The 10,307-nt window shown below is 49.4% G+C and overlaps 1 protein-coding gene and 1 long non-coding RNA gene across 2 annotated transcripts in view; both read left to right on the top strand.

The window, feature by feature from the left end:
- The first annotated feature begins 2,582 nt into the window (after window positions 1–2,582).
- RCAN1 (regulator of calcineurin 1) overlaps window positions 2,583–10,307 on the top strand; it is an 88,410-nt gene continuing 80,685 nt past the window's right edge. Inside the window, exon 1 of the mRNA XM_019658635.1 lies at window positions 2,583–3,036. Within this exon, the coding sequence (XP_019514180.1) occupies window positions 2,785–3,036 (252 nt within the window). The 5' untranslated portion in view covers window positions 2,583–2,784. The remainder of the gene's footprint in view (window positions 3,037–10,307) is intronic.
- On the top strand, window positions 4,123–7,290 carry LOC109391237 (uncharacterized). Its single transcript, XR_002125763.1, has 3 exons — window positions 4,123–4,820; window positions 4,996–5,097; window positions 5,851–7,290. It is a non-coding gene; the product is annotated as an uncharacterized LOC109391237 (long non-coding RNA).

Below are 10,307 nucleotides of genomic sequence, written 5' to 3'. Positions count from 1 at the left end.
TTACAGGTAACTTTGACTTCACCACTTGATTGAGGTTGAACTTGCTCTTTTCTCTCTTAGCTCTGAGGCTAGCCAGCTGTGATGGCTTGCTCTGTGTGCATTTCAGGTTTCTGTTTTTCTGGTGCTTTCTCTCCTTTGCACCCTTTGTCTGCATGCTGTAAGAGGCTTAGGATAAGCCAGGGTTGAAAGAGCCTCTTGTCCTAAGGGTGACGACAACAGGGACCCACCCAGCAACGGGTTGGCTGGGAGTTGTTTTTCCAAAACTGGTGGCTCTTCCTTTTGTTACCCTTTTCAGGATGTCTGGCTGGGTTTACAGAGTGGTTTTGACTCTGCAATGTCAGCCACTTAGCCACGCTTCATCTAACCCCTCCTGGCCTTCATCACATTCTCTTTTTTAAATATATCAGCTTTATTGAAATTCACGTAATTCACATACCATGAAATTCACCCTTTAAAGTACTATTCAGTGATTCTTTAGTATATTCACAGTCATGCAAACATCACCACCATCCAATTTTACAACATTTTATTTATTTATTTTTTAAAGATTTTATTGGGGAATTGGGGGACGGGAACAGCGTTGGGGAATCAGGGAAGGGGAACAGACAAGTTGCTGTCCTTTTGTTCTTCAGTCTAGTTGTGGAGGACGTTGCTTCACTGGCCCATGTTGGTATCACCACTGCGCTCTTCCTGGGTGAGGCAGTTGCCCGCCGGCCATTGGACGGCCACTCACGGCGGCTCACACAGCAGCTCACGAAAGCAAACGCCAGCTGCCAGCCAGCCCCACTGCAGCCTACACCATTGCGGGCAACTCACGGCAGCCCAGCTCCAGGTCGAGCTGTCACTCACCATCTTAGCTGTAGAGGGTGCAGCGTCACTGGCCCTCAATGTGGGATCCGAACCAGGGCCCTGCTGCTCAGAGCTGGCATCCCAAGCCAACTCCTATTGCACCACTTGGCCAGCCCTACAACATTTTAACTCAAAAAGAAAGCCTGTACCCTTTAGAAGTCATTCCCTTTTCCCTCCTCTCCCAGCCCCTGGCAATCACCAACTACTTTGTGTCTCTGTGGATTTACCTATTCTGGACATTTTATGTAAATGGAATAATATAATATATGGCCTTTTGTGACTGGCTTTTTGAACTTAGCATAATGTTTTCAAGGTTCATCCATGCCGTAGCGTGTGTCAGTACGTCATTGCTTTTTATGGTCCCTTGTATGGCTATCCATCGGCTTTACCCATTCACTACTTGATGAGCATTTGGGTTATTTCCACTCTTTAGCTATTATGAATAATGATGCTATGAACCTTCATATATAGGTTTTTGTGTGGACACATAATTTCATTTCTCTTGGGTCTATACCTAGGAGAGGAATTTCTGGGTCATGTGGTAGCTCTTACACTTTTTGAGGAATAGCCAAACTAGTTTTCCAAGGTGGCTGCACCATTTTACATTCCCACCAGCAACGTAGGATGGTTCCAATTTCTCCAGATCCTCACATCACATTCTATTTTATGCATTTTCTCTGCCTGGATATTACGACTCCCATGGGATTTCAGCTCCTAGCGTGCACAAATTGTTCTAAGGCTGTCATAATTGCAACCAAAGCACATGACATGTTCTGAATAAATCTCAGCTGTTAGATGGATATACTTTTTATTATAATCAGTTACAGTTTCTAACTAGAGGGTAAGACTTCTTTAGGAGAATATACAGGTCTAATTTCACATCTTCCAAACAACCTATCATGTAAACAGAGCTACCATGTATTGGGCCCTTACTGAATTTTTCAGATGAGGAAACTGAGATTCACTGGGTATTTGTCCAAGTAATTAACGGTGAAGCTGAAATTCAGACTGAAGTTTTCACTACATTGTCCTTCACCATGAAGGAATTCTGTCTATCTTGGGGGTGGGAGGATGGGTGGGGGATGTAAGGAGAAAGAGAGACAGAGACGCCTATTTGAAGAACTCTGCTTTTCCTCTATAAGCTCCCCAAAGGCAAAGACCAATGTTTTACTTCTTTTGTTATTTCCTATTTTGCATAATACATAATGGTAAGTCAAAAAATTACTTCTGATTGTATACATTTTGAACAATGATATAATGACTAATAAGCTGAAATATGAAAGTAAGGCATTGCTGTCATCGTCTAGTTCAATCCTTATTTGTGAGCATATGTGATAATATAAGGTAAGTATCTATTTGCCAATGGCCATGGAGCTATAGTCCGGACTAGATTACACTTAAATCTCCATAAGTTGACCTATGTGCTTCAAAACGTTACCGCAAGGGAAGCACGGAAGCGCTGCCAACCCAGCTAGGAGCCCAAGAACCCTGCCTGGTGCTGTCTCACTGGCTCCAGCTGTTGGAAAAGCGGAACTGGCTGAAGAGGCCTTTGCCCCTTACCAGCATGGCCGCCCTGTGGCTTCAGGTTGAGGGCAGTGGAGCCAGGTCACGTGAGGAGAGCTCCGTTCCTTTATTGGCCTTCTCTCCTGGGAGGGCGGGATACAAAAAAAAAAAAAAAACCACAGCGGGGACTGGCCTTAAAGGGTCCACGGCTGAATTAGGCGGAACTCCGCCCCCAGGGCTGGGCGGGGGGAGCTCCGCGGGGAGCGGCGGCTGTGCCGGCGGTTTCGCAGACCCGCGTCTCGCGGAGCCGTGGCGACTGCCGCCGGCTGCGACGCGATCGTGAGAGGGTTAACCGCAGAGTCGGCAGACGGGAGGGCGCGGGGATCCGGCGCGCGAGCCGGGCGCAGCCGACGGGGGCGCGCGGGCGCTGGGATGGAGGACGGCGTGGCCGGGTCCCCTCTCGGGGAGGCGGCCGAAGCGGCTGTGGCGGCCGCGGCGCGAGCGCGGCCCGGGGTGTCTCTGCGGCCCTTCTCGCCGTTCTCCGGGGCCGCCGAGGCCGACGAGGGCAGCGGCGACTGGAGCTTCATCGACTGCGAGATGGAGGAGGTGGACCTGCAGGACCTGCCCAGCGCCACCATCGCCTGCCACCTGGACCCGCGCGTGTTCGTGGACGGCCTGTGCCGGGTGAGGGCCGGGTCGCGCGGGCCGTCGGGCGGAGGGCGGACACTTGTTGCCCGGAGGAGGTGGCGCGCGGGTGGCAGCGCCGAGGTCCCGGCCGGCCCGGGGAAGCCTCTCCAGCCCGGGCTGGCGGAGGGACGGGGAGGGGACCCCCCGGGGACTTGGCGACACCCCCTCCTGACCCCACCGGCCCCGGCTGAGGTGGGGTCGCGCTCCCCGAGGGTCCCGCGTTCGCGAGCACCTGTCGGGCCGCGCCGCAGCCAGCTCACAGGGTTTCCAGCGCCTCGGCTCGGACCTGGGCTTGGGAACCGCCTCCCAGCGACGCCCCTGCGCCCGGGGGAGACGGAGTAGGCGACAATCAGGGGGTGAATGCGCACCCGAAGTGGCCCGGGAGCGCGCGCTGTCGCCCTGAGCCTTGTACCGTCGCCTGGCACTTACTGGTTCGAGGAGGGGGGTCACCTCATTCCCAGGGAGGAGGAAGCAGACGCTGAGCAGCGACGTGACTCACAGCCTTCTCAGCCGCTGTTTGGGTGAGCTTCCGTGGTTGCTCATTGCCCTGCGGTTGGCCAGTTCTGGTTGAGGGGTGTTGGGAAGGGGCTCCCTTTCTCAGCCTTGAGGGCGTTTAGCCAGGAATCTTGCTCCGTGAAGGAGTGGCGTCGTGCCACCCTCGGGGACACTCCGTGCACTGGGAGTCCCCCCCCCCGAAACCCACACAGTTTATAGACACTTTGGAGGGTGAGGGGGCAGGTATGAGTAATCGGTGGGGAGGAGGAATTTATTTCAAATCTGCATTTAGTCTGCAGAATAAAATTTGGACAGCGTAGGCGTTGCAGAGTGAAGCCTGTCTTTGAGAGAGATGCCCCAGTTAGATGAGCAGCTGTCAAAAAAGCAGCGCTTTCCCTGCTTGGCTCTGGGCTGCATATACTGTCTGTGAGCTGTAGTTGAAGGCTCTTGCCAAGAGGCGCATCACTGTGGAACAGAGAAGGGTGGGCTTAGGTCCCATTTATTTATAATTTATATGCCTGTCTACTTTCAGAAAGGATTTACAATGGCTGCGCGCTTAGGTAAGCTTCCGTGATGCTTTCTAAAGCAACAATTGTCACAAGTACAGGCCCTCACTCCTTCTGAAACCTTCTCTCTTCCTAAGCCAGCCTCTAGGTAGCATTTCCCTGGGGTCCCAGGTTATCTTTCTAAGGAACAAGGTCAGGTCACAGAAGACTGCGCTTATTTGCTTGGGTGTCTAGGAATTCGCAGTTTTACGTTACTTCCAGGAAGTGTTGCAGACAGCCCTGAAATGGCTTTGTGTGAAATTTTGCCCACTTTGCTAGGTGTTCATTTTAACAAATGTCTATTGAGACTCCACTGCAGGCCAGGCACTGTTTAGGCTCTGAGGGCGCAGCAGTGAATAAAATAGCATTCCTGCCGTCAGGGCTGACATTTTTGTTGGGGGAAGCCGACAATAAACAAGTAAATGTCAGATGTGTCAGGAGGTGATAATGCGATAGGAAAAAGGAAGACTTTGAGAAGGTGGAGGAGGAGTGGAGGCCTGGAAGGGGTGGGTGGTTGCTGTTTTACATAGATGACCAGGGAAGATCTTACTAATGTGTTGATATTTTGAGCAGACAGTGGGTTGGTATTCATTCACTGACTTGTTTACATTTTTTTGGCCATTTATTGAATGCTTACTATGTTCCAGGCACTGTTTTAGGCCCAGTGGATAGAATGGTGAACATGATGAGCTTCCTGCTTATGTTCTAGTGGTTGAGGAAAAGATAGACGTTAGAAAAAAAGTAAGTGAACACCATGATTTCAGGTAGTGATGACTACAACGGAGAAAAGAAAACAGGATAAGATGGTAGAGAGTGACCAAGGAGGGGACAGGGGCTGGGTGGTACCAGTCAGGTCCTGACAGGGACACTGTGATGGTTCAGGAGGTTTTACTGAAGAATTGGTTCATTGAGACAGGACTGAGGGAATGAACAGAGTGCTGTGCTGGATCAAGGGGCAGAAGTGGTATTGCTGGAACCCTTGCAGAAGAGCCACCTGACAGGAGCTGCAGATTTGAAGGTATAGAATTGAGATGCTAAAACTGGGAGAGGCAGGGACCCAGACCTGCCCTAGGCTTTCTGATCTCACTGGCAGAACAGGCTGGCATCCCGGAGACAAGGGAGCCAAACAGTACGGTGCATTGGTGGGGCAGCCTTCCAGGGCACAGCGAAGGCCAGAGAGGGGTGGAGAATGGCCCTGGGGACAGTGCAGGTGAAGGGGATGTGCAGAGAAGGGTCAGCATGGGGCCACTTTAGATTGAGTGGCCCCAGAATGTCTCTGCACGGCTCGGAAGAAGCTCCTTGTGTAGATGTGGCCAGCATCCAGACAGAGGGAAGAGCAGACACAAAGGTTCCAGTGCAGGGATGAACTGAGTGTATTCAGGGCACACGAAGGGGCCTGCGTGGCGGAGCATCGAGTGAGAGGCAGGGGAATAGTGGCGGCTGAGGTTGGACACAGCCAGGGAGCGGCTCCATGGAGGGCCTTGGAGGCCATGGCAGGGATTCGGATGTTGTTCTAATTGCAAAGCTGAGTGGAGAATGTCTTTGGGGGAAGCAAGGTGGGTGGGCAGGAGAGGAGGCAAGGAGACTGGTTAGGAGGTTCCTGCTGTTGCGAGGGGATGCCCTGAAGGTGTCAGAACTGGGGTGGTGGTGCTGGAGAGGGAGCAAAGGACAGAGCGTCTCTTTGAGCCTGTCTTCTCCTCAGCCCCCTAGGGAGGGTTAGGAGCTTCATAATGGGGCAGGGGACCTTTGTGTGTTGGTTGCCCATCCACAGAGTCCTGTAAGATGAAAATGATCGGTGAAGACACAAAAACCCACTGGGCTAAGGCATGCAGAGTCCCTGAAAGCAGACAGCTCTACCAAGAGAGCGGAAACCGCTGTAGGCCATTGGCAAGCCTTCCAATAAAGAGGTAGTTTCTCCCTGAGCTCAAACCATCCCTCTGGGTGGGAAGACATGGCTTCTGAAGTTTCAGCCTGACAGCCATATTAAGTTAAAGGCCGCTCTGCCTGAAGGCTGGTGTGTCACCTTTGGGAGGGGCAGTAAAAACATGACTCTGCTTCAGTGAGTCCTCTCTGACCCCTGAGTAGATGGACTGTTAACAGCGTTGCGGACAGAAGCCCCTGTGCTGGTGGTCTGGCTGTCCCCTCTCCTTAAGCAGTCTGTTGGGGGGTCACCTGGGTGAGTGATGGTGTCTTAGCCTGTCAGCGCTGCTGTAACAAAATACCCCAGACTGGCTGGCTTAGAAACAGCTGTGAGAAGTGTGTTTCTTACAGTCCTGAAGGCCATCGTGGTGGGTGGGGGCCGTCTTCCTGGTCACAGACTTCTCCCCGCATCTCACAAGGTGGAAGGGAGGAGGAAGCTCTGTGTGTGTGTGTGTGTGTGTGTGTGTGTGTGTGTGTGTTTTCTTATATCAGGGCACTAATCCCATTCCTGGGGCTCCACCCTCATGACCTAGTCACCTCCCGAAGCCCCAGCTGCTAAGACCATCATCTTGGAGGATGAGGATGTCCACATATGAATTTTGGGGGAACGCAAACATCCAGGCCGTGGTAGATGGTGTGAAAGAAAAAAGACTGTTGAACTTCTTTACATATGTTCATGTTATTCTCTAACCTTAGTCCTACGAGAAAGAAAGAAATTGACCTGAACTAACAATTCATTTGGGAATTTCCATCAGAAGCTGTTTTCTAACTATAAGAGTTGGGTCTGATGTATAAACTTTGTTTTTGTTAGCTGGGTCATCATCAGTTGTAAATAATTTATAATGAATATGTTCATTAAATGTTTATCTAAAAAATAACTGAAACTGTATCATCATTAATTTCAAGTAGTATTAGAGAGAGCCACCCCATCACAAATGAATGAAAACTTTTCTAAAATAAGATTTTCTGTTGTATAAATATTCACTTAGCATGTCCATTACTATACTCTTCTGTGGACCTCTTTTCTTTTTACTGAGAAAGCAAAGTAATTACATGTGCTTAGAACCAGTAATTACATGTGCTTTGGTTATTGGTTGCCTAGAATAAGAGTTTATCCAGTCATCACCAAGCTAACCGGAAATTGAAGAGTTCTCAGTAATGGAAATGAATGCTATTTCTTCTGTTGTCTGAAACGTGAATGTATATTTGAGAGAGCTTTGCCTGAAGGCTAAGTTGGAAAATGCTAACCATAGAAAAATTTACTCTTCTAATGAATAAACTCACCTTTCTTTAAAACAAGTGCCCACTTAAAATTTGTGCTAATTCCACGACTTTGTTTTAATGACAGGAAATATGCTGATAGGCATAGAAGGAGTTTGAATGATGTCTTAAATTCTTTGTATCAGTGAAGACTCCCATGCCCAGGCCACTCCAGACTGATTCCAGCCTGGGACTGGGGACCACCAGGAAGGCATTGCCTGGACGCTCCCCAGGTGATTCTAACCGGGAGTCAGGTTGAGGACCATTGTCCTGGCTAGAAGGGGTTTCACCTGACCAAACTCATATCATGAAAAGATTATTGAATGATTTCATTGGGCTCCATGTTTAGCCATATGCATGCCTTGATGTCCTTGAATCTAAAATGGGAGGGAGTCAGGCCCTTGGTCTAGCGCCTCCCTACGCCTAAGTGGTTTTTGACCTTATAGCCAGAAAGCAGGATAACTGGTCCTCAGGCCTGGGAGCTGGAGCGTTTCAGCAGGTGACACAAGATAAGAACACCTTCTAACATGGGGTTGCCTCCCTTGGCCTCTGTACGTACCCTCATGCGGCTGCTCACCCCACCCAAATGTCAGATACCGACTTCCCCTCCCAAGACTTGTTTTTTGATAGACAGGGTTTCATTCAATAGTAATTTGATGATTGAAATGGTTTTAAGATCCAAGATGGTACAGCTGGTATACATAGCTTCTGTTCATAAAGTTGTATGTGCTTGGCCGGGTTTCCCATTGTCGGTCCCCATAACTAGTCCATCTGTGACAGCATCTTTTAAAATGTGACATTCCAGCAGGATAGTGACAGTTGGGTTCTATTACAGTGTAAAATCCCGGCGTTTTTAGGCCATTTTCATTTTTTGCCTAGGCGTCATAGGCATGTGGTTTCTCTGACTTAAATTATGCCTAAAATTTCCCCTAAACCTCCTTAAGTGTAGAGCGATCTCAAACCAATATGGTATGGTTTAATTTGTTTGGGATGTTCAGAATGTTGTATGGGAAAAAAAGAAAGACTAGGACTGGCCGAGTGCCACGTTGGTTAAGAGTTGGCTTGGGACGCCAGCTCTGAGCAGCAGGGCCCCGGTTCAGATCCCACATGAGGGCCAGTGATGCTGCGCCCTCTACAGCTAAGATGGTGAACAACAGCTCAACCTGGGGCTGGGCTGCTGTGAGTCACCGGTGATGGTGTAGGCTGCAGTGGGGCTGGCTGGCAGTGGGTGGGTGCTTTCCTGGGCTGCTGTGAGCTGCCATGAGCAGCCGTCCAATGGCCGACGACCGATCTGCCTTAGCCAGGAATAGCGCAATGATAATACCAACATGGGCCAGTGAAGCCACGTCCTCCACAACTAGACTGAAGAACAAAAGGACAGCAACTTGTCTGTTCCCCTTCCCCGATTCTCCAATAAAATCTTAAAAAAAAAAAAGACAGAAAGATGTTACGTATGTGCAAAGTTTACTTTAGAAGTTACTTATTTCCTTAATTTTAGAATTTCTGACTTAAATAAATTAAGTATTTTTTGTTGTTGTTGTTTTTGTCCATGAAGTTCTTTTAATTCCCCCTCACTACTCCAGTCTCTAGCAGGGTTTGGTCCCCTTTTCACCTCAATCTGCCACCCTCCACTGTTGACAGCATTTTTTCTTAGGTAGCAGAGCTTTAAATGTTATTGCCTGCAACTCCAGGCTTTTCAAGCCCCAAGACAATTACATAAGGGAACGACAAGTAGGCTTTGTAACAGAACAGAAGAGCTAAAGCTGAAGCTCTTTGATTCCAGTGTTTATGTTTCAGGTTGTATTCTTTCCTTTTAAAAAGAATATAATCAGACGACACAGGCCACTCTTATTCATCGCGGTCACTGAGAGGCCTGTTTGCCGTGTTCTGTGACTGCATCACCCCTGTTACAGTCAGAGCAGTTGTACACACGTCAGTGTGTGTGTGTCGGCGGGAGACAGACTCCTCAGTGAACATGTTCTATTGTCAGGACTCATTTCAAGGGCTATGGGGGAAAATACAATTCAGTTGTGAGAGGGGATTTTTTTCCTTTGTAAATACTAATCACCATCAAAACGTGGGGATGGTGACAGTCAGCGAGACAACAGTAAATGGCCCCGTTGTGTTCTCTGAGCTTTGACAGGCAACAGGAAGTACAAAGCGCTCCTCCACCCTTCTTGGGCAAAACAAAAGTTGTCAGACTGTAACATCAGGAAAATATTAATTACCTTAACTCAAAGTTTGACGTTGAGGAAAGGGTTGGCTTCATGTTGTATAGATTTCGATCACTGTAGAAACCCTTTATTTAGTTTAGTTATTATTTATTGTTTTAACCTCTAAAGATTGAGTTGGGTTTGGTATGCACTTATTCCTCACGGGAGTGTGTACGTAAGGAGGCAGTGCAACGTAACGGCGTACACGCTGTCGCCCTGGGGAAGCTGTTTACCCCACCTGTGCTTTTTCCCTGCCTGTCAAGTGGGGTGCTCATAGCACTTACATCTCCTACATGTGCATAGCATGCTTGTCACAGCGACTAGGACATAGGAAACACAATATAAGTCAGTGTAATAGTTATCCTCCGCTGTGTAACAGACAACTCAAAACTTAGTGGTTTAGAACAATACACGCTTATTATCTCACAGTTTCTGTGGGTCAGGTGTCCAGGGATGGCTTAGCTGGGTGCCTGTGCCTCCACGTTTGCAATAAAGTATCAGCTGTGCTCTCATCGGAGGCGGGACTTGAAGGAGTACCCACTACCAGGCTCCCTCACACGTTTGATGGCAGGATTGCGTTTCTGGAGGGGTGCTGGACTGAGAGCCTCCGTTTCTTGGTGGCTGTTGGTTTGGAGGCCTCCCTCAGTTCCCGGCCACATGAGCCTCTCCATACGGCAGCTCGCAACACGGCAGCCGGCCGCCATCGGAGCAAGCGAGGGCGTGCCAGATGGAATGGAATTCACAGTCTTTGTTACCTAATCTCAGAGTGATGGCCCACCGGTTTACTGTGTTCTGTTTATTAGAAGTGAGTGAGTCAGCGCAGCTCCGGCGCAAG

The sequence above is a fragment of the Hipposideros armiger genome, unplaced genomic scaffold (assembly GCF_001890085.2).
Source record: "Hipposideros armiger isolate ML-2016 unplaced genomic scaffold, ASM189008v1 scaffold_285, whole genome shotgun sequence".
NCBI classification, from domain to species: Eukaryota; Metazoa; Chordata; class Mammalia; order Chiroptera; family Hipposideridae; genus Hipposideros; species Hipposideros armiger.
Note: the sequence above shows the minus strand (reverse complement) of the source record. Positions and strands in the feature narration are given on the sequence as shown.